At 41.6% G+C, this 25365-nt stretch overlaps 1 protein-coding gene across 1 annotated transcript in view; it reads left to right on the forward strand.

Annotated features, from left to right (window-relative positions):
• Positions 1–25365, forward strand: part of dock1 (dedicator of cytokinesis 1) — a 248180-nt gene that overhangs the window by 204016 nt on the left and 18799 nt on the right. The window contains exons 40-46 of the mRNA XM_069665134.1: positions 715–819; positions 8751–8892; positions 10348–10429; positions 13404–13488; positions 18196–18282; positions 21667–21843; positions 23566–23649. Coding sequence (XP_069521235.1) covers positions 715–819; positions 8751–8892; positions 10348–10429; positions 13404–13488; positions 18196–18282; positions 21667–21843; positions 23566–23649 — 762 coding nt within the window. The remainder of the gene's footprint in view (positions 1–714; positions 820–8750; positions 8893–10347; positions 10430–13403; positions 13489–18195; positions 18283–21666; positions 21844–23565; positions 23650–25365) is intronic.

The following is a 25365-nucleotide window of genomic DNA, read 5'->3' on the forward strand; positions in this document are numbered from 1 at the left end:
CAGATAGCACATACATTTAGCAGACTATGTCACATACTGCATGTATTATCATAATAGTTGACAGATCATTTTCTTAAAATCCATTAATCTTTTTCAAGAGCATTCTGGCTTAGAAAAGCAGCAAATCAATAAAATGAGAAGCAAAAGATTTCTCAAGATCAAAACTAAACACCCATGAATAATTAAAATTTGTAATTAAGGGTGGGTATTATGCTAATTTGAAGCTTCATATTTCACTCTGTGATACCTGTGGAGTAGCTTAGCATAATTTGCAGTTTAAACTCATTTTACTCACACTGGTGCTCTGTGCAGGCCCTCATACAGCCTCTGCCTGAAACCACTCAGTCAGCTCTGTCCCTTTAAGAAACCTCGCCCCTACAAGCCCGCTTTCTTCTGATTGGCTAGCTCTCCGAAGCCTGCTGAGGCTGCGCTTTGTGACATCACAAAGTGCAGCGTGTAGAAAAAACAGTATGAAACCTGCCGTTCACAGCAGCCTGTAGACTGAGCTGAGAAGCCTGGGGATTACTCCAACATACTTTTACCTACAGATTTGAAACTTCACCCATGTTTAGTTTGGAGATCCAACATTGTAACATTATATATATGTCTTAAATGTGAAACAGCATTAAACCCTCCTCTTTAAAATCAGCAACAAGGATCATAAGTAAAAGTGTAAATCTTTCCCTGACACTGACGGATTGTTTCTCTCAACAGCGGAAGCAGGCCCAGTTCTACGAGAACATCGTGAAGGTCATCCGGCCCAAACCAGACTACTTCGCCGTCGGGTATTACGGCATGGGCTTCCCCTCCTTCCTACGTGTGAGTACTCACATCATCTCACATCCCCCACAAACTCTCAGCACCCTGCACATGGCTGATAGCACCGAGTGGGTGAGCCACTTGTCAAAACAGATGATCAATAGGTTTACCAGTCCTCGCTTCGCTCTCAGCCTCAGCCGTGGATACGTTTGTGTTTCGCACGTCTCGCTCCCACGGGTTTGGGTTGTTTTGGCGGGACTCCCTTGTTCAACATCCCACCTGGTCTGGCTTTCGCTTACTTACTCACTCGCTGCATGCAGACTGTGAATCACGGCAGCCGTTCCATGTGTGGGCTATAGAGGAGATCCGGAACAATGTGCTGGACAGATGCCCTTCACTGTGGGAAAATAGGTTTCTCGGAAAAAGCTGCGAATAAAACACAATGTCTTTCTGGCCCTCCTGGCCTCCTCTTCCCTCATTCATGGTCCAGTTCTCACAGCGTGTTTGGCCTGGCTCCTGTATATATAATACATACTGCATGCCCATGTTTACCTTATATTGTATTATTTAAAAGCCCCACAATCGAAGCTATATTAACTTTTATATTAAGGCCTTACCCTGACTGATATATCTGTTGGCCGATATCATCAGCCGATATTGGCCTATGACTGATATATCTGTATCGGCATACATGTTCACCAATATGAAAACTTACATATAGAACATATAATGCAGAAAACAACTCTTAAGTTGATTTAGAACTGGTGTAAGTACGTAATTTGTTCAGCAGACTGCATAGTTTTGCAGCAATATCACATGGCCTCGTGCCGCAGATAATCACTGCAGTGCTGATATTCAGTATAACATCACAACCTCGAGTGTGATATTGCTTTTATACAACAGCAAATAGTAATAAACAGTTACAAGCAACAACTGATTACTTTTTGCTCCACCAACTCAACTAGTTTCACAACTTAACTAAAGCTGGACTTTTGTTGCCAAGCAACCCAAACATCCTTCTGCACTCTGTGTCCACAAATCAGCAGTTTTTATCAACCAGTGAAATAAGAGTCTGCTGTGTGATTCAGAGGTTCCAGCTTGATCAATGTAGACACACGGTCTGCTGTAATGTTAATTAACAGTATTCAGAACACCTGGCTGTGGCGGAGTGATACACAGAGTGAAAAGTCCCAGAGCGAAAAGTCCCAGTGATGTTGTTCTCTATATCATCACTCACTGAATGCCTCTTATCCAATCAGATGGCTTGGTCAGAACTAACTGTCGTTTAAAATACTCTCAGCACTCTGTGCAGCATGTGTAGCCGAGCATCACAGCTGAGCAGACAGAGGTCTGTCGAACCACTGGTTGACCATGTGTATAATGTAAAATTTTCAATAATACAGTAATCTGTTAAGGAAAGCAGCCTTTGTATACTTATATCAGAGCACAATCCAAACCCAAAATGTGTATTTTCATTAAAGTTCAAACATTTCGATATCGGCTGCAATATTTGTTATCGGTATCAGTCTCAAATGTCCCACATCAGTCAGGCTTAGTCTGCATAACAAAACCATGCAGCCATTACACCGTTACAGGAAGCGATTTTGTCAAATTGTCAAGAGCCTTTAGTCGGTTGTAATCACAACACATTCAGGCCTACACCTGCTTAAATATTGCTTTGAATGTTTTTGCAATTGGTGGTAACGTGCAGTTGGGGCGCTCCTCATTTCTTAATTGTCCACCATTAGTTGGCCATTGATTATTATGAACATTTAATCTAAATGAATAATCCATTCTGTAACCCCTACAAAGTACACTTGGCTACTGAACCTGAACTGATCTGTATTTCCCCTCTAAGTGTCCTGGCTGGTCTCGTGCCAATCTGATCACAGCTTATCACACATTTAATATGTGATTAACGGCCGTTTGATGTCTCCTCACTGGCCTTATTCACTCCGAGGTGCTTCTTCTGCTCGTCTGTGAAGGGTGCCCTGTTCTGTCCATATATTATCAGTTTTTGTGAAACAAAGGATTACATGGAATTTTGCTTTGTAGCAGTTATGTTAGGTCAGAGCTATTTATCCACATCTGACCTGTAAGAGCAAAAAAGCAGCGCTGACAAGGCGATATGTTTGCCTGTAATATATTCCCTGTTTCAGCTGTCTTTACGTTGTAATCTGGTGTGCTGCTGAAGGTGTTTTCCCGTCTAGGAGGAATTTAAGCCATTTTTATTACCCTAAAAGTCCTCACTGAAAAGGCTGATATAAAAGTCCACTTCCAAGAACACTGATCCCCTGATCATACTCTTTTTATTCGATTATGAAGAACAGCCATTTCACAGGGGTCTTTTGCTTCCCTCCGATCTCCACGTGCCCCGCCTAACCCCTTTCATCTGGCAGGGCAGAAACTCCATTACAGGCAGGGCAGGCTGCACCGGCCTAATCTAACCGGCTTTTTAAACAGCCTTTGAGGACAGATTTGAGCTCTTTTTTTTCATTATTTTGAAGGCGGTTTGACTTCACCTGAAATAACCTGAAATAAATGTTTGTGAAGTTGTCTTTTCCAATAGGAACCTGCACTTAATTTACATTTTATTGTCCTTATGCAACAGACTCTGATCTTAAATACTCAGGTTAGAAAGTGTTAGCTCTATTACATCTCAGTTTTTCCCTCATTATTTTCCTGCCTTTTATGTGCTGCTAAATACACCGATCAGCCATAACGTAATGGCCATTAACAGGTGAAGTGAATAACATTCATTATCTTGTTACAATAGCACCTGTCAGTGAGTGGGATGTGTTAGACAGCAGAACTGGACGTTGTAGCAATGGAAGAAGCTGTGTGTGCGTCACTTACCTGGGGAAGACATGGCACCAGGATGCACTCTGGGAAGAAGGCAAGCCGTCGGAGACAGTGTGATGCTGTGGGCAACGTTCTGCTGTGAAAACCCTGGGTCCTGCCATTCATGTGGATTTTACTTTCAAATGTACCACTACCTGAATATTGTTGCAGAACAAGTACATTGTGTTCAATGAAACAGTATTCCCTGATGGCAGTGGCCTCTTTCAGCAGGATAATGCGCCCTGCCACACAGCAGAAATGTTTCAGGAAGGGTTTGAGGAACATGGCAACGAGTTAGAGGTGTTGATTTGGCCTCCAAATTTCCCAGATCTCAATCCAGTCGAGCGTCTGTGGGATGTGCTGGACAAACAAATCCGATCCATATAGGCCCCACCTCGCAACTTACAGGATCTGCTGCTAACGTCTTAGTCATAGACGTCCCTACACTAAGGTCTGGTCGAGTCAATGCCTCAATGGGTCACGGCTGTTGTGGCGGCAGAAGGGGGACCGACACAATATTAGGCAGGTGGTCATAATGTTATGGCTGATCGGTGTATGTGTTAAAGGTAAAATCTAGTCTCAAACATAATGTATTCTTGATATTCGCTTCTTTCCAGGAGTAATGATGTAGTGACACGTTTATTTTTAGGTTTGCCTCAGAGAGGTATCCTACATTTCCCAGAGTTCACACATCTTGACAAAACAAATATTGGAAAACTAGAGTAACAACTTACTATTACAGGAAACTTCCACGACAAAATAACAGTGTAAGCTGCGTCACAAAAAGCATGAAGACAAAATAAGAAAGCTGGACAAACAAATCCGATCCACAGAGGCCCAACCTAGTAACTTACAGGATCTGCTGCTAACGTCACACCCTAACCCTGACCTTTAAATCTCTAGTGTAGTCCATACCTCGACAAGTCAGGGCTGCTTTGGTGGCAAAAGGGGGACCTACACAATATTAGTCAGGTGGTCATAATGTTATGGCTGATCGGCATATGTAATGCATTTTATTTAAATGGAAACCATTTCTGTTGCATGATACATTTTCCTGCTTTAAAGGCTATTATTAAATATATTTCACAATCACGCTGAAAGATTTCTGCCTGCACAGTTCACATCCGAGGGGAAATAATCAAGTATGTTCGGCTTATTAAGATAAATATAGGTTGGAGCGTTCTTATTTCACACCCATTGCTGTTTGCGTTGTAGCATCACAGTATCCTCAGGGGAAAGTCAATTATGTGAGAAAATCAATACTCTGATAAAGGCATTTTGTACCCACCCCCTTAAGAATTGATTTTATGCAAGAGTGCTTAATTCAGCTGCTTATGATTTATTAGTAGTTAATGTGCTTAGACACTGGGGTACTTGCTAATTCTAAAATCCTCTAGATGTCATTTGTTCAGATCTGCAGACACAAGTTAGCCACTTGTTCCTGCTGTCTTTTTCTGCTGCTAGTAAATCAAACATTGTAAAGACAGGCACAGAATATTAACATTAAGTCATCATTTATACCTCAAACTTCTTCCAAACCTTGTGAAGAAGTTTCTGTTATAATTCTCTCAAGTTTCTTTCAGCCTTTCGACACATTAAAGGCGTTCTCAGGATTTCAAAGACAGTTCTCTGCCACAGTTGTTTCTCTCACTTTACATCCAGCCGGCGTATTCCTCCTCCTCTCCCTCCTCTCCCTATCAATCCTAAACTTTATTTAATCCCTGCATTGAGTTTCCTGTGAGCGCTCGGCTTAAAGAGGGGCTGAGGTTTGTGCGAAAGTCGGTTTGAAATATGTATCCTAACACACCGCATTGTCAGACGCTCCGACATGAGCTGTCTTGTTCTATCAGTCAAAATGTTCCTCAGACGGACCCCTGAGCACACTCAGGGAGATGAAGGAACGTTCCCGGCTCATACATTTTTAGAAGCACTCTTCTCTTACAACTTATTTTGGTTTTGGAGATAAACAGGATTACCTTTTTATAAGCCTCTGTGTCTACTAAACCTTATCTGATTCTGCAGGAGATGGAAAGCAAATCTAAATCTATTACAGTTATTCTCATACCTTGTTTCCTTAAATGTAACACATCTTCCAATTCTACTACAAGCATGTCCAAGTCGCTTAAATCCTCATGTGTTTCATTTGAACTTTGCAGCTTTGTGAACTGGTGCTCCTTTGTCCCTCAGCTTTATCAACTTGCCCTTTTTACCCAACAGTAGACAAAGACCATTTTAGCATGTAAGGGATAATGTATAGTGACGGGTCCTTCACACAGGCTTTATTCATTTAAAAATGGTTATCTTTCCATTTTTCATGTCAAAATACTCTGTTACACTCACAGTTAGAGCTGCGTCCATAGCAACGGTTAACTCTGTAGTATTCTTAAAATGAGCTAACCTAGCTGTTTAAAATGAGCTAACTGAGCTAATATTACTCACATTAAAATTAGCTAACTGAGCTAACATTACTTACATTAAAATAAGCTAACCTAGCTGTTTAAAATGAGCTTACCTAGCTGTTATTACTCACATTAAAATGAGCTAACTGAGCTTATATTATTCACATTAAAATTAGCTAACCTAGCTGTTATTACTTATATTAAAATGAGCTAACCTAGCTGTTATTACTCATATTAAAATGAGCTAACCTAGCTATTTAAAATAAGCTAACCTAGCTGTTATTACCCACATTAAAATGAGCTAACCTAGCTATTTAAAATAAGCTAACCTAGCTGTTTTTACTCACATCACAATGAGCTAACCTAGCTGTTATTACTCACATTAAAATGAGCTTACCGAACTAATATTACTCATATTAAAATAAGCTAACCTAGCTATTTTTACTCACATTAAAATGAGCTAACCTAGCTGTTATTACTCACATTAAAATGAGCTTACCGAACTAATATTACTCATATTAAAATAAGCTAACCTAGCTATTTTTACTCACATTAAAATGAGCTAACCTAGCTGTTTTTACTCACATTAAAATGAGCTAATCAAGCTAATATTACCCAAATTAAAATGAGCTAACCTAGCTGTTATTACTCATATTAAAATGAGCTAACCTAGCTGTTTTTACTCACATTAAAATGAGCTTACCGAACTAATATTACTCATATTAAAATAAGCTAACCTAGCTATTTTTACTCACATTAAAATGAGCTAACCTAGCTGTTTTTACTCACATTAAAATGAGCTAATCAAGCTAATATTACCCAAATTAAAATGAGCTAACCTAGCTGTTATTACTCATATTAAAATAAGCTAACCTAGCTATTTTTACTCACATTAAAATGAGCTAACCAAGCTAATATTACTCACATTAAAATGAGCTAACCAAGCTAATATTACTCACATTAAAATGAGCTAAGCTAGCTGTTTTAACCCACATTAAAATGAGCTAAGCTAGCTGTTTTTACTCATTAAATCGAAACATTTCCACTGATGGTGAAGTAAGACAAGTTGATCCGGACCGCATGAATCAGCGCAGCACCTGATTGAGGTTTTCTGTCTCGTCACTGTCAAAGTCTGTTAGCATTTTATTTACCATTCACCATCTTTAAACACCGCCATATCCCACACTGTGTATAATGTTTACTCCATGTGCCGTCTTCAGTTTTGTAGATCTCTCTGTCTCTACAGTTTTTGCATCGTTTAACCTTTATTGCTTTACCTCCACTGTTTTGTCTCTTGTTTTTCCCTCTGTAAACTGACGAACAAATTTGGCTTCTTTTGGAGGATTGATATGATTACAGTTAGTCCTCCGGATTGTGTGATTAGAGCCAAATCCCTAGCAACAGTCTGTTCTTCATAACAACGATCTGTTATTGAGAAATAGCAGACCTGGGAATGCTTTAATTAACCAATCGGAATCAAGTATTTAAGACAGCCGTGTAATAAGAATTATTTAATGACAGTAGTTTTCTTTGCCAGAACTAGCCACTGTAGGTCTGAGGGTAATCACAATCAGAGTCTTAAAATTGAGATTACTGTATACACGACCAGAATCCTCTATAACATAATTGGTGTCTGCTGTGCTCTTATGAATAAGCATAAAATAAGCAATGATGGAAAAAGATTAAACATCCTCCGTCGGGTGATGAATGATTTAAAGAAAATGTAGAAAGCAAATCTCGCACTTGTTCACCAGCTGAAAAATGCAGCAGTTTATGTTCAGGCTGATTCTCCTGCGGTGGGAAAGGATGACTCTGGAAATCAATGAGCTTTTGTCAACTTATCTGTCAAAGCAAATTTAAAGATGGCCCCCAGGCATCTTTCATGGCTGCAGTTCTTTTAATTAATTTGGGAATTGAGATGTGCTTGAGTAAAGGACTCGCTGTGTGTGATGTATTGTGCAGAGATGGGCTATGAAAGAAAGAGAGAAATGTAAAAACTGCTATTCTCCCAAGGTGATATCATGAGTTTAAAGAGGTGTTTATAGTCTAATTTAGGGGGTTGATTGATGTAGGTAATTCAAAGTCGACAGCAAAGTTGAAGGTTTGGAGAGGAGATTAAGCTGATAAGATAAGTGAAGACAGCCCATCCTCAGGTGACTTACCAAATAGATTTTGAACTGTCAAAATACCAGAATCATCACAATGGTTTTGAGACAACTTCAGCATCAACAGGGTTAGTGTTTTTAAGCAGCTGTTTGTGGGAAAAGCCCCCAGCAAAACGGTGGTAACCCTTTGCAGTCTGTCACTTAGCAAACACAGAAGTCCTCCTCCTTGAGCAAAGCCCACTCTGAACTCAGCAGGGACTGACTAATGGCTGCATCAGTGCCAAGAACTTTCAGTCACCCTCATTTCCAAGTATTTAAAATGGAGATTATGATAATGTATTGTAACCCAGCCACGGCGCCAGGGCCAAGTCGATTTACAAATCAAAGCCACTCTCCTTTATGTAACTTTCTTCTTATGTTACATTTTTGTCACCGTCCCATGTGTGTCCCTACAGCCATCATTGATTACATCCCTGCCCCTGGTTCTAACCCTGTGAAATGGTCTATGAAATCACCCTGCCGATACGGCCATGTTGATAACAAATGGACAATGTGTCTTATGTCCACATATTGTGTGCAACTGCTTGAATGGTTGTGTTTGTGTTTTCATATCTAAGGTCTCGCTGTTTTTTCTTTAATCCTACAGAACAAAATGTTCATCTACCGAGGGAAGGAGTACGAGCGCAGAGAGGATTTCGAAGCACGACTTCTCACACAGTTCCCCAACGCGGAGAAGATGAAGACGACGACACCACCCAGCGAGGACACAAAGTGTTCTTCCGGACAATGTATCCTCAGCACGAAGCACTTATTACTATTTGATTGTTTACGGGAAGATGTTTTTTCATTTATTAGTTTTTAATTTTGCTTATTAGTTTTTGTTTATTACTTTTCTTATGCATTTCATTTTGGTGCAGCTGCCGTATCAGATGCTGCTAGTCCACACAATGAAAGGAAACAGGTTTTTTAAACACCATAAAATGATGACACCTCCTTGCAGAGTAATTATAGAGCTCAGAGACATATCTCAATGGTAAATGGACTGCACTTATATAGCATTTTTCTAGTCTTCTTCAGACCACTCAAAGTGCTTTTACACTACAAATCACATTTACTCTTTCAAACACACATTTATACACTGTTGGCAGAGGCTGCTGTGCAAAGTGGCAACCTGTAATCTGGATTTAACCATTCACGCTCATTCATACGCCGCTGGACGTCTCGACATGTAGACTGGGCAGTGGTAGAGTCGCTCGTCTTTCAATCGGAAGGTCGGAGGTTCGATCCCCAGCTCCTCAGGCTACATGTCGAAGGGTCCTTGGGCAAGACACTGAACCGCTTGCTCTCGGTGGCATAGCTAACGGGTATGAATGTGATAACTGATTGAAAGTTGGGCACTTTACATAGCAGCCTCATACATCTGTGTGTGAATTGGTGAATGTGATATGTAGTGTAAAAGCAGCTTTGAGTGGTCGCAAAGACTAGAAAAGCGCTATGTCAGTATAGTCCATTTACCATTTAGACTGGAGGAGCTGGGGCTCGAACCGCCAACCTTCCAATTGGGAGACGACCCACTTTACCACTGAGCCACAGCCGCCCCAAAATCAATACTAATTTGAATAAGAATAAGAAGAGAATTAGAATTACGACATTACAGTCCATCCATCCATTATCTATACCGCTTATCCTGTTCAGGGTCGTGGGCTGGAGCCAATCCCAGCTGTCATTGGGCCAGAGGCGGGGTTACACCTGGACTGATCACTAGACAGTCACAGGACAAACCTGTCACGCCCACACCTACGGGCAATTTAGAGTCACCAATGAACCTAATGTCAGCATGTCTTTGGACTGTGGGAGGAAGCCGGAGTACTCGGAGGGAACCCACACATGCACGGGGAGAACATGCAAACTCCACACAGAAAGGCCCCCTACATCCCAACCGGGATTTGAACCAGGAAGCTTCTAGTTGAGAGGGGACAACGCCCCCCTACATTACAGTCAACACATGAAAGATTGCATATAAAGTCATCAAATTCATGTCAAAGTGTTACTGTTATACATAACAGACAAAATGCTTTGAATGTATAAAACAAAAATGTTGGTAACTTAATTTGCAGTTGGCTTTTTGAAATTGAATTTCAGTTAATAACAATGTGATTGAATTATCCTCAGGTACAAATGAATTGTGTTTCATTCATTTGAGTTCAACAGTTTCATTAGTTCCCTTGATGTTTCTGCTGAAGACATCCAGTGTTTCACCGTCAAACCCATCCTCGACCTGCCTGCCAAGTTCCAGAACAAGCCTGTCTCTGAGCAAATAGTGAGGTAAGCTGTGTATCCCCGCTCCACACACACACACACACACACACACACACACACACACACACACAGAGTCATTTCTTTACAATTACAGAGTGTGTTCCTCAAAGTCACACAGCGTGCATTTCAATACAGGAAGCCAAATGTACTCTCCCCACTCACTCAGAAACAATTCAGAGAGGCTGTGATGAGATGAAAAAGCGCATTAGCATTTTTTAGAGTGGACCGCTGCAGTGGAAGTGATTAAATCTAGATGTAAATGTGCGTCTGTATAGAACAAACAGAGGTTGACCTTCTTGTTGTACTCCTGGTTATTAACTTGCGCCAGCCATCTGCTATTAGCCGCTGTGCCAAGTACAACAATGTTCCTCTGACATCATTAATGCCGTTGTGTCGCTCACCGGGGGCCACAGCAAACAGTGCGGGGCCCCTACACTCCCTCTTGTTTGCCCAATCTGTACGCCAGCCGTCACCCTCCTCGCTGCATCACTCGGCTGTGCAAATTCACTTTGATATGCCACTCAACGCATCGCCGGACATAATTAAAAGAAGACTTTTACCTGGAAAACCTTTAGGCAAATATACCTGTGCAGTGATCTTATCACACGCCTGCACCGTTGGTCACATCCTCCCTGCAGCAGCCCTGCTGGCTTGTTTGCTTACTGTGTCTGATTGGAATGTGTAACTCTGTTAATAGCCCAGATTAGACAGCCGTGTTTAGAGAGTGATAGAGGATCGTTGCACACCAACTGTCTGTCCTTCTCTCTTCCTCTGCCAGCACTCCTTCCTTCAGCTCTCCCAGCGTGCTCCTCCTGGTCATCTCTCTTCCTCTCTTCCTATCTCTCCCCCCTTTTTTTTTTTTATTCCCTCATTTGTGCAAAAGATCAACGGTGCATAGCAATGAGACTGAGCTGTTTGAGCCAAAGGGTCACAAGCAGCAGGCAGAGCGCACACACCCACTTCTGACCTTGCTTTGTCCACACCATGCCTCTGCATCATCTCTAGCCCGCAGCTAATGACATGTAAAAGGCTTAATTGGGGGAGTGCAGCTGATTTATTAATCTGTTTATGAGATCAGAAGCTCAGAGGCTCAGTTTTTTATGTTAATGCCACGTTTTTTTTAGCTAATTCAGGAACAGGTCTCTCATTATGTTTGTTAAACGGTGTGTTGCCCTTTTGACCAAGCACAGGAGGGAACATCTGACTGTCTGTATAAAAATAAATACCTCAGAAAGACCTTTGACCAGTTTCTCTGTGTAGTCTGAGTCACAAAACTATGGTGGCCCTGAAGGTCAAAACACAACATTTTACAAAACAACAAAAATGTATTAAACAAAATGCTGACATTCTTGGGAAATGTCCTTGTGTTTTGTGATCAATGTGTTTAAATGTTCTTAAATGTCACCATCTTGTTTTTGTTTTGAGCCAGACATATATGGTTATATATTTGGACAACAGGGTGTCACTAAAGATTAGCTAAGAGTTAGCAAATGCTACGTCATCAGCTAAAGCTAGTTCTACCTTGGTTAGCAATGTCCATCCACGATTCTCGCTAACTGTGATAGTAATTAGGATGCTAATTTTAGCTACTAAAAAAACAGTCTTTTAACAACATTTACACACAAGAAAAACAATTAGTCGACTCCTTAAGCCGGAGATATACTCACTTTTAACTACGCGTTCGCATGATGGCTGCCACGCGTGCCCGGAGTTTGTTTAGAACGCTGCATGTACGCAAGGTGCAGTATGCACATGACCAAAAGGGGGCAGTGTAGAGGCAGAGGGGATGTGACTGGGTTAACAGAGCAGCAGGGACAACAATGGCACAAAGTTCTGAAGACCAGCTGAAGTTATCCACATCTGTACGATGTGTCATTGCCGCTGCGCAGCAAAAAACATGCCTGTCAAAATAGCTGGCGACAGATAAGTTACATTAAAGAAGTCGGCATGGAAACCTGCAAAACTAAGTGGAAGCAAGTCTGGGATTGTGACGTCCGTGCACGGAGGAAAATGTTGGAGACACGGAGCGGGGACGGTGCTAGCGGTGTGGCCTGTCCACCGAACACACATGCCGTGATCTCAGAATTAACATCATAGTTACCTCCTCGAGTGTCCCCATGTCTTTGCGTCCCGCACATACGGTACTTGCATACAGCCTGAGCTCTCTGGTGTGCCCCCTAGAGGTTTCCTCCAGTAACACACATAGTTCAGAGACAAGTCCGTGCTTTTTACCTTCAGGGCCACCGTACAAAAGATTTGTGTAGTCTGTTTATTCGAAAAAAATTAACAGTCATCAATAGCAACACACCATCTGCACACACTCACTGCTGCTACTGAAAACATAAAAGGGCAGTGGTTTTGTAACAGCACTGAGTCCTTTCATATTTTATTCATTATTGTTTGCTAATAAAGGCAAACCAGAATCTCTGAACCATATGGCATTCTTTTAGAAATGGGAAATCCAATATGCTCTATGAGGATAATAGATCTATATTCATTCCCCCAGGAGTGTGTGAACAGATTTTTGTGCATGAGAGACGGATAGAGAGATGGGAAAAGAGGAAGTGAAGCCTCTATTTGGGAGCCCATGAAAGCGCCCAGACAGCTGCTCCCACAGCCGCTTTGTAGAACACGTCATCTTCTTAGTGTGAAAAGTCTATTAACCTGATTTGGCAAAGTTCATCCCTGCCACCGTCACGTATGCTGCAGCTTCTCTACATGTCTGATATGTCAGACTAACTTCAGGGGCAGCCAGTGACGTGTGCGACCAAAAAATGTATTTAATTAACATGTAGATGAGCCGTGGCTTCGACAGCCCGTCATAACCAACATGCTAAATGCCACAGCTCCTGGCAGAGCCCGCCTGGAGGAGGCCTGTCCTGTGTTTGACCTGAAGCAAAGCAATCAACCTTTGAATCAAGCTGTGGATTGCCCATAACAGTTTTAATTTACTCAGGTGCTGATTTTTTTCCCTCCCCAGCTTCTACACTGTAAATGAAGTCCATAAATTCCAGTACTCCAGGCCGGTGAGGAAGGGAGAGAAGGATCCTGACAACGAGTTTGCTGTAAGTGCTGTCTTCCTTCTTACTGTCCATCAGGGTTTCACTTTTATCATTTGCTTACAAATAACCTATCACCATACTTTTTACATGCACTTCAAAATGAAAAATTGCTTATTTGTTTGACTTTCTAAAAGTATCCTGAAGGCCACTTGGTAGTCAACATAAACTAGAAGTAGACGTAGCCACCGTGATGTCACCCTTTGGTATGTGGACTGCTGTTTTAAGGCCTTGAGTTTGATATTTTGGCAGTCACCATTTTTTTAAGCCAAATTTGGACAAGGGGGCGGAGCTTTAGAGGAACAATGAGTCAGCAAACAAAAAGTTACAAGCTAACCTTGGTTAGCGAGGTTCTTATGTAATTCACTGAGACTTTAATATTGATAAGGGTGCTAATGTTAGCTAGCAAAAATAGGCTTTAAACAAAATGTACTCAACATAATAAACAGTTGACATTTTAGAGCCTGTTGGTACAGCTAACGCTAAAAAGAATATGTATTAGGCTGTGAATTTGATGTGTCAATCACAAGGTAGCCACGCCCTAAAGCATACCATGCTTTATCATCTATTATACAACAGTTAGTTCCCACCAAGTAATCTGATTGGACAAGAGGCATTCCATGAGTGGCGATATAAAGTACACCATCACTGGGACTTTCCACTCTGTGTATCACTCCGCCTCAGCCAGGTGTTCTGAATACTGTTAATTAACATTACAGCAGATTGTGTACACTCACCGGCCACTTCATTCAGCTCAGCCATGGGTGGGGCTGTACTGAGCGGCATTATATTCAGAGGTGTTTCTAATACTCCGGCCCCCTCATGTATGTGAATAAGGGAGGACAAAAAGTTTGAGACACATCTCAGTATAATTTAGTTTAGTACAACAGCACCTTTAACTACGGCCTCAGTAATAAACATCATTGAATTTACACTCTTTGGACTCTCAGCAAAACAAAAGTCAACAAAACTTAACGTCATAGAATCCATGGCAGTGCTGCTGTATTGAACTGCATTAGATTTTTCAAGTGTATCTAATGAAGTGACTGGTGAGTGTATGCCTACATTAATCAGCTGGTACCTCTGAATCACACAGCAGACTCTTATTTCACTGGCTGGTGATAAATTAAAACAAACAGACAAATGTACATGATAGGAAACAGCTGATCTGTGGTAACCTGTGGGCCGGAATGTTTGGGTTGCTTGGCAACAAAAGTCCAGTTTCAGTTAAGTTGTGAACTAGTTGAGTTGGTGGAGCAAAGAGTAATCTGTTGTTGATTGTTACTCTTTACTACTATTTGCAGCTTGAATAACTGTTGTAAAAAAGCCTAATTAAAACAGGGACTATCATACAAAAATGTAAGAGACTTGAAACGAGCTGTTGGGACCTTAAAGTCATTAAAAAATGTCTTTACTAAGGTAATAAATCAGTTGGGAAGTTGTGTCATTTTCTCATAGACTTCTATATAATACTTTTTAGTGTCTCCCTCTACTGGCCTGAAGAAAGATTGCAGGTTTAAGCCCTTTCGGCATTGGCTTTACTTTTCACACCCATCGGCCAAATCTTTACACAGTCTATGGTATTGAACTTTAATATACAACATTGCATTTTAGGGCCCCACAGCAGTTTTGAGAAGTGGGGAGCAGATTGGAACTAACCGCCCTCTTTTGTTTGCCAAAGATGAGAAAATAATTGGAGCAGAATTGTAATGATTTGTGTTTGGAGGGATAATAGACCTGTTTATTTATATCCCATGTTTTGGTTTTGACAAATGAATCATACCTCGGATAAGTAAACATTTGTTACATAACAAGGATTTCTTGTTTGCCTCTCACTCACGCACACTCGCAGACACACAGACAGTTATTATATTTGTATAACAGTGCTCGCTCCTTGCTAGAAACAGGGGTCTAAGCTTCACTAACAAGGCAAAAATTGCACATTTGCAAGATAATGTACTTAGTAGGATGCATTACAATACGCGGAATAAGTCTGTTTATATACTCTGTCAGGCTTTTCTGATGCTGAGATTCAACAAACAAACGATTTTTGTCTGTTTAGAGGACGTTTCTGCTTCTTGTCCTGCTGTTTTGTTATTTATAAGATGCAGCTGTTTTATTGTAAGAGATGCACAATTAACACTTTTCATAGTTTTTTGTCCAGGACAGTAAATGAATATCAAAAGAGAACACTCTTTTACAAAGGCTAAAGATTTTGTACCAAAAAAGAAGCATGCAGATGTGATTCATTTTTATTTAAAAAGACAGTAGCAGCGTTTGCCAACACGAAGAGAAAGACTAAATGGGATTATTGACATGAATCCAAATCTATTTACCTGAAGCAACTATTACTGTCAAGTCCTGATTTGGTAGATCTAATAGATCTAATAAATTATGTTTAGTGCTCTTAATTTCCACGTTGAAATTGACAAGGTGACAAATTGTAACCAATAACGCTTCCTCTCTGTTTATGACTTCAGCAGAGCAGGATGATGTATTTTACTCATCTCAGAGTTTCTCTATTAAGCTGACGAAGTGATGAGACTCTCTCCATCCTGGCAGTGATGGATACGTATTGCTAGACGTACTGTATCTGTCAAAACTATGAAACATGTCAATACGCAGGCAGCAAGTATGCTCTTTAGCTGGCTCTTTATTTTAACCCTCTGAGACCCACATCTGGACATTTCTGTTTTTGCATGTCTTTGTATTTTGCCGCATAAAGTTGTCATTTTTTACAGTGTCGTCAAGTGTCACATATCCCCAGAATCAGCACAACCTCATCTAACTGTACATGTCACTCAATAGCATTCACTACACTATAATAGGGGACATCAGCCTATAAAAAAAGAAAAAACGGAACTTAAATTTCTGCATATTTTATTGAAATCCACACCGCAAACCATATGATCAGATTTTTTTCTTTTTATATAAAAACTAAACTTCGGAAAACTTGTATCTTCTCTGTCTTCTCTCCTGTCTCTCTCTGTCGTCTCGCTTTGCTCTCGTACGCCCCCTTTCTCGCCTCTGTATCATTTAATAAAACACAGGCTGATGGCACCTATTGGAGCCAATCAAAGTGTCCGATTCGGGAACGTGACTGTCTACATCAACAACAAAGATGGCTGAAGAGCACTGATCTATAAACATGCAGAGAGAATGAGTAACGCAGCAGGCAAATAGAGGAGAATATCTAACTAGTTTACTGACGGAACGATAATTCACACATGAGCAAGCTTGGCCTTGTTGGAAAGCTCTTTTACTCTAGTTTATGCGGAAAAAAATGCAAGTCTCTCTGTTAAACTATCGAAGAGTTATGGCGCTCTAAAGACGACATGGAATTTGGGCACGTATACGGGCCCGTGTGGGGGTATTATGCTAATTACAAGCTTCATATTTCAGTCTATGATACCTGTGGAGTAGCTTAGCATCATTTACAGTTAGAAAACTCTTTCTCACCCTGGTGCTCTGTGCAGGACCTCATACAGCCTCTGCTAGAAACGACTCAGTCAGCTCTGTCTCTTTAAGAAACCCCACCCCTACAAGCCCACTTTCTTCTGATTGGCCAGCTCTTTGTGTCATCACAAAGTGTAGCATGTAGAAAAAAACTGTGTGAAACGGGGTGCTGGTTTAGCTCAGTTGGTAGAGTGGGCGCCCCATGTACAGAGGCCACAGTCCTCGTCACACTGGGCGCAGGTTCAACTCCCGGTCTGCCATCATTTGGTGAATATCATCCCCCACCCTATATTCCCAATATTTCCCGTCTATCTTCAGCTGTCTTGTGAAATAAAGGCAAAAGCCAAAAAAAAGAATCTTAAAGTCGAGCTGAAACAGCATTTCGAGAGTATCTAGCTTCCGTATCGTGACGTATTTCCAAGTGAAACAGGACGTGCAGGCGGGACATGTTATTAAAGGAGTTTGATTTAATCGTTGAGAAGTGGGCGTAGACAGACGTTCTCCACAGCGCAGCAGCTAGCTAACTGACCGAGCGTTCTTGGTGCTCTGCGGCTAAATGTTGCAGATTGATTGGTTGAAATTGTTTGGTGCTAACTTACGTAAGCACACGTGAAATTTAGTTTTATCGGAAGATAAAATGATCGGATTTTGGCCTATCTTGTCAAATAGATGCACAATATTACCGGGGATGTGATCTAAAAGGATTTCATTTCACCTCGACTTTAAAAAACAAACCTGGCGTTCACAGCAGCCTGCAGACTGAGCTGAGAAGCCTGGGGATTACTCCTCCATACTTTTAACTACAGATTTGAAACTTGACCCACGTTTAGTCTGGACATCCAACATTGTAACATTATATGTCCTAAAATGGGAAACAGGAAATACCCCTTCTTTAAGAGTTCAAATCTGGATATTGTTTTTGCTTTGATTTGAAGACTGTGCGAGTAAAAGCCATATGTCCTGTTGCGTGTGTCTTTCTGCTGAAGATTTGAAGTCAAGCTCTGTGATGTAAAAGAGGAGATGCCTTATTATTTTTGCTGTCTGTAAGCCGGTCTTTATGATCAGAGATAGTGGACATCTTCCCTTCAGCCCACCTTCAATGGGCTTTGATTTAACAGCCATTGCATCACCTTGCAACAAGTCTCTAGGTTTGTTTGGCATTAAAAAAAAAACAGCAGTAAGGTTTCGGTTTTGTCACTTCACTTGATGTTCTTATTATAAGGTTCTTATTTAGTGTCTTTCTCACTTTGTCAACAGAACATGTGGATCGAGAGGACCACCTACGCAACAGCATACAAACTTCCTGGCATCCTGCGCTGGTTCGAAGTCAAGTCTGTCTCCACAGTGAGTATGAAGGGCCCGTATGTGTGCGTGCGTGTGTGTGTGTGTGTGGGCAAGGCAGGCCTCCTAATCAGATAAGGATCTGCAGCCTTGCTCGGAGGCAATCGATATGATTTGTCCACTTAAGGAGTATAGACAAGCGCGTGGACGCCGACATGCCACTCCCCAGACTAACCAGCGGGCACGTTCTCTCTCAGTGCCAGAGGGCCCACATTGATCCACCCAGCGCTCCTTGAAGCCTGTTTCCACTGAAAATAGCCACACAGCACAAATCCAGCCGGAGGAGAGCTCAGGCCTCACTGTTGATTTTCCTCTAATGGAATTACCTGGATTGCTGTATTGGAAACTTGTTGGTAAGAGGGTGGTGCGACCGCAATAAGCTCCTTTAGTGTTTGCTGTAGCACTTGGAACAGGCGCTTTTCCTCTCCAACCCACTGAAAGCACATTAAAATTTCATTATTCAGCTCTGTTGTTTTGACTAATTAAAATGCTGCACTGTTGTCCCCATTTTTTGGCTGAGATGTTTCTATTGGACGAGGGAGTGTGGAGAAGTGAGAACAGACGTATAAATTGGAGCAAAAGAGCAGGTTATAGTCAAACTTTGAGCCAAACAACTTTCTTTTAATGTGTCATTAGTTTGTCCCAAAACAAAAACACTACTTAGCATTATTAGCCTGACTAATCATTCCGCATAAATTACTCTTTATTTGTCACTTTCAGTTCCCACACAAAGACCTTACTTGCGGTGTCGCTCAGGTATATTAATTGCTGCCCGAGTATATTTACAGAACAAGTTCTGCATATTTTCTTGTAATTTTTCAGCCATTTGAGAGAAAAACACCATCAGGGATCGGTTAATTACTGTTCTGACGGGGGTCTCCACACATGGAGAGAAACAGACAGAGAGAGAGAGGTTCTCTGGTACTCCACTCCTGCAAATGCATTGATTGTGATGCTGGTTTAGCTCAGTTGGTAGAGCAGTCCTCGATGCGCTGATTGCAGGTTCGACTCCAGATCTGTCGGTTATTTGGTGCATGTCACTCTCTAAACCCTACATTTCCTGTCTCTCTTCAGCTCCTATCACATAAAGGCAAGAGACCAGACCTGACGCTGTTTTAAAAGCTTGTAACATGTGCTGTTGTCATTGTGCAACAAGTCGGTTTTGGTTGGTTTGAAAGACGACATCATTAACAACAAGTGTCCACATGCAGTTCACCTGCTGCTGTTTGAACTGAATCTAGAGGTTTTTGGGCAACTGTATGTGTACTACAGGGAGGAGGGAAACAGAAGGAAGCTTTGCACGCCAGTGTATGCAGTACAACACCAGAGGTGTAGGTGTGAGCGTGTTGAGGAATAAGAGAACTGAAGGGTAGCCAGGGAAGCAGATTGAAGCAGTTTGTGAATTAACACTGTGGAATTAAAAAGTGTAATAGAAATATTAAAGACCCCCTCCAGTGAAAAAGTTTTTAACTAGAGCTGGGTATCGATAAGGATTTCTCAGTTCGATTCACAAGGTCCTGATTCGATTCGATTTCCGATTTGATTCGATTTTTGTAAGGGGTATTTCAGTTACATTATCAATGCACCTCTAATCATGTTTAATGTTTACAATAAGAATTGACCCCAAAGAAGTTACATCATGTACTTTTTATTTGACATGACAAACACACAGCAGTCAACACAATTTTATGAAGTAGACGGCTTATGAACTTTTTTTTCCAGTTTCAGATTTTTAGTCTGAACATCTGGCTCATTTGGCCATGGGATCTCGTAGCGCGAAGAACAAAGCCACATGAGAGTTATAGGGAAAAGCGTACTGTATAACAACACGCCGAAAATACACTCGCGGCCAAAGCCGACGCTAACAGAGAGTAACATCCCAATCCCGTTAATGGACGGGGTGACGCTATGCATATCGTTATGTGTAACCTATGGCAACCACTTTGGCAATGCGCGAGCCAGCCGTAACTGCCTGACTACCAACGTTAACGTTACTACAACTAATTACTACATTTCAAGCTAGCTCAGTTTCAACAAGTTGCCACTAAACGTTGGCAGAGACGTGTTTTGTTTTCGCGACAGAGGGGGCGGTTGGAAATGTGTATAGTGGGCGGGGACAATGCAGAGTGTGGAGTCTTTAATGAGGGAAAAGGAGGAGATGCAAGGTAAAAAATAAAACGTATTTTGCCGAAAAAACAGACACAATTTATTATTTCAAGCAGAGCATTTTATAGAGCTGGTCTTTAAGGAATAACCTACTTTATAACCTATATTGTTGTGTATTCCTTTTGATATTTTTAATAGACAACCCTCCCAACACCCATCCACCAAAGGTACGCTGTCATTCTGTCAGAAACATCGACAATGATTCGTCACTTTCATGTCTGTGCTGGTGAAAGTGTTAAAAATGTGCCCTTCCTGCTCCTGCTCTTCTTATACATTTACACGCTCAGCATTCAAAGCAGTCGAAAGGCTCTACATGAAACCCACGCATCAGGACATTTGGGCATTTAGCTCACCTTGGTGGTCTTTCTGATCGCTCCATCCTTAGCTCAATCATTTCACTACAAAGACTTAACTCCCTCTTAAACTCCACGAGTCCACGTGAAGTGTAACTCTCCATCGCCGCACTAATTCAAAGCAGAGGCCTCTTCCTTCAGGCAGGGTTGGATCATACTGTCAGGAGCAGCTTGCCCTCCAGATGAGCCGAGGAGCGGCCCGGTCCCTGAGGTCACACTCTCTATTTAAAGCTTAATGACTGGGCCGAGCTTCGCCGAGCAAAAGCCGTCCATCTGACAGTGCTTTTTATCAAGCTGGCCCGACACACCGGCACAGATTGGAGATTTGTCTCCCTGGCGCAGCATCTTTATTTTTTTTGGCCGGCGTCTTAGTCTGACATTTACTCCACAATCCACTCATGTTTCTCCTAAATTCTTACTAGCAAGCTGGAAGGAGGGAGGTGAGGTTTTTTCATCCAGAGTAATGAGATTGCCCACACAGAGAGTAGCACGGCCTGAGTTAGAATTAATGACAGCGTTTCCAAGTATTTTATTCATCCTTTCTCAGAATTGCCAATCATATTTTGTTGACATGGGAATTGAAATTCCCCTACACCAACACACTATCCATCTTTATTTGACAGTTGCAGGTTCATGAATGGCTGCAGAGGAAAATGATTCATTGCTTCTTTATCCTGCATGATTTATGTGCTTAGTTAAAGGTTCCTAAGCCCGTCTTCTAATAACCCACCCCTACTGGGTGAACACAAATGTTTCCGCCTGATTGTTGGGATAACAGACGCACGAGTGATGTATGTGCATTTATAATGAAACAGGTGAGTAAGTGACGAGGATATTTGATGACACCTTAATTTATCGTCCTGCACAGGAGGAGATCAGTCCACTGGAGAACGCTATGGAAACGATGCAGCTGACCAATGAGAAGATCAGCAGCATGGTGCAGAGGCATCTTAACGATCCCAACCTTCCCATCAATCCGCTCTCCATGCTGCTGAATGGGATCGTGGACCCCGCTGTCATGGGGGGTTTCACCAACTATGAGAAGGTAACCTGCAATTTCTGTATTTACTCTCTGTATTTAGTCTCAACCATAGGTTGTAAAAAAGAAGTGGACGCAGCCTTGGCTTTAAAAAATGCTTTAGGGTGTGGCTACCCGTGATTGACAAGTCACAATGAAGACCTGTCAACCAGGATAGAGTTTTAGCAGTCGATTCTACCCTGTCCTCCAAATATGTCCACTTCTAGTTCTACAAAAACCAAGATGGCAACAGGGAAATTGTGAAGCTTGAGGCTTCCAAAAGGGGGTCCACAAACCAACAGGGGACATCATGGCGGCTACGTTCACTTCCTTTGTTCAGTCTGTGGTATACCTTCATGCTCCCATCTCAATTATTAACGTCGCTTTACTTAATGCATTTGAAATACACTTTTCTGTCCTAATTACATGAGATGTATACCACTCTCATGTCTGTCCACTAAATATGAAAATAAGGCCAGGAAGTTGTTAGCTTAGCATAAAGACTGGAAGCAGGCAAACAGTTAGCCTGCTTCAATGCTAAGTTTAAAGAAACTAACACTTTTAAAGCTTACACACATTACATAACTTCCTGGAGTATTGTCATCACAGTGAGGTTGCCAGGCAACCAGCAGGGACTTCAGGAAGTCACTGCACCCGGTCAACTAGCTAACCCCCAGTAACCTACAACTTGTCGCTTTTACACTTGTGTTGTTGTGCAAATTAAACATAGAGACAGAACATGTTCACTAGAAAGCGTTAAGGGTGCTGACAGGTAAATGTTTTTACCTTTGGACTGAGCCAGGCTAGCGCTTGCCCCTGTTTTCATTCTTTATGCTAAGCTAGGCTAACTGCCCACTGCTCCAGCTTCATATTTAGCCTATAGGCATGAGTGGTATCAATCTTCTCATCTAACTCTGAATAAGTGAACAAGCATGTTAACCATCATCATGTCGAACTGTCGCTTTACTTAACAATCTTGGAATGCATTTAATATCCCTGAAAAAGAATAATATGAGAAAGACTTGGGGTCTAAAATTATCTTTGTAACTTCACTGCGCTTTTCTAATATATCAAGCTATTTAAAAGTCAGATCAACCAATTTTTTCTTTATGTACTCAAGTCCGAACATAACAATGTGAACAATTCAAGTCCTATATATATCACCCTTTATATTATTATAACTACACCTGTGACTTTTCAATCACATATTGTTTGTCTTTCAATATCATAAGTGACACATCTGGGGGTTTTTTTATGTGACCTGGACCTTTTTTTCTTTTGACACACTTAACCCAACCATACTCGTCTTGCCTTTCATCACATTTCCTCTGTGTATCGCTGGTTTGTGAGCTGCACTCACTCTTCACCATTACTCAGTAGTGTATGCTTTGGAAAGGGAAAGTCTTTTGATCTTGTGTTATAACCTGTATGTTTTGGTATCCCGGCCATTTATCACACACCGGAATAGATTCATATTAGCCTTATAAAACGGAGCAGTGTGAGTCAGAGGAGGGTTGACGTGAATTCTTCACCCTGAGGTCACTCCTTCATCTCTGTGAAATAGTGCAGCTGTTGAAGGAGAGACGGATGCCCTGACTAAACTTTTCCCATCTTAAACGCCCCTCTCAGTGCTCTCGCCTTATATCACAAACTTTTCCACATTGAAGATTGTTCCTTCTGTCCTCCTCCTCCTTTTCCGTCTTTCATACAAGCATACTCATTCCAGTATCTCCTCTCCTTCTTGTCCAGGCCTTCTTCAATGATAAGTACATACAGGAACACCCAGAGGACCTGGAGAAGATAGAGAAACTGAAGGACCTTATCGCCTGGCAGGTGAGACTGAAGTGTATTATGGTCATCTGTACACAGCATAGGATCACAGTAAAGCATCATACAGCAGTATATAAAGCATCAGTCTGTCTGACCAAGGATGTCATGGTCCATGTAAAGGGGCATGCCCTGCTTATCACAAATTACACGCTTGTTTAGGATGAAATGTATATTTTTTTCATGGCACATGTAAAGCCCAATGACTGTATATATAGATGGATGACGCGTCTCCATCTGCTCCCATTGTACGAAAGTGATGCCAAAATAGCCCCTGTGATAGGCGCTACCCTCGATGGTGACTTCTTTTGGAGCCAGAGACTGCTCAGTAGAGATCGGCGGTTGAAGCGGCCGTAGCCACTTCCGCTAACCCAAACACACACTTAACTTGCCTAAACAAACAGCCGGCGTGTTTAAGCAGAACAGCTTCTTGTGTTGGTCTGAAGCAGACGTTCACAGATATGGAAACTTTAATGACTATAGTGATTGTTTTAGTTACGTTACCACTTGCGTAAGCTCTGCTAATCCGGAGCTGATTGGCTGCAGGAGCCATATTTGTCAACAGAGCTGTCAATCATAATTTTTACAGCATCAAATAACTTATTAAAAATAAAGCCTTTCAGATGCAGAAATTGTTGTCAGCTTTTACTGGATGTAAGTTACTGTGATTTATACCCGGGGTTCTCAACCACTGGTCTGCAGACCGGTACCAGGTCTTTACGAATACTTGATTCTGATTGGTTGCAGGGTGTCCATTATGACCTGATAATGTACACTTACATGTAGTTCAGGTAAACTGTCTGTTCACAGTTCTAAACTAACTGGCTACTTATCAGCCTGTATCTAAATGAGTTAGGATTGCAACAGGCTTCAGGTTACGACTTATTCCGACGTGTTAACAAGCCAACATGTCATGATAAACTTTAGAAGTTTTTTAAATCTATTTGGAGAATATGATTACTTTGATGACCATGAAGCTGAAGAGAGAGAAATCAAAAAGAAACAACCAGATAATTAAGTCAATAAAAGATGGAAAAGATGAATATCTTATATACAACGTGTGTACTACTTCAGTGTCAATTTACAGGAACACCACAGGTCGGTCACTGTAAGACACACTGCCGCTCTGTTAAAATCTTCACAACGATTTGGGGATAACCACATGGCTGGGTAGCTAGCTAGTCTTGTTAAACATACAGTCAAGTTCCCCCCCACAACAACCGTCTCGAATTAAGTTAGGTTGTCAATAAGACACTTTAAGTGTTTACTTTTCCAAAGGACAAGAGCACCAGACATACATTTCAAATTGAAAAAGTGAAGTTGACTCTTTGTGGACAACTCTCTAACAGTCACGGGGTACTGAGTTCTGCCCCTTGGCAGGCTCTGGCGAGCTGGCCAATCAGAAGAAAGCATGCTTGTAGGGGCGGGGTTTCTTAAAGAGACGGAGCTGATTGAGTCGTTTCAGGCAGAGGCTTTATGAGGGCCTGCACGGAGCACCAGTGTGAGAAAAATGAGTAAATTATGCTAAGCTACTCCACAGGTACCATAGAGTGAAATATGAAGCTTGAAATTAGCATAATCCCCAACCTTTAAAGTATTGTGTATTATATTGTAGAGCTTAGTCTAGGAAGCCTAACGACATCAGGCAGAGGGAGTGCCGCTAAAGACTAGCCTTTCAGCTCACTCTGCTGCGTTTACTTCTGTTTGAAGTGGGTTAATGTA

The sequence above is a fragment of the Semicossyphus pulcher genome, unplaced genomic scaffold, assembly GCF_022749685.1.
Source record: "Semicossyphus pulcher isolate SPU_LCO1_2020_fin unplaced genomic scaffold, fSemPul1.0.p SCAF_16, whole genome shotgun sequence".
In the NCBI taxonomy this organism is placed as follows: Eukaryota; Metazoa; Chordata; class Actinopteri; order Labriformes; family Labridae; genus Semicossyphus; species Semicossyphus pulcher.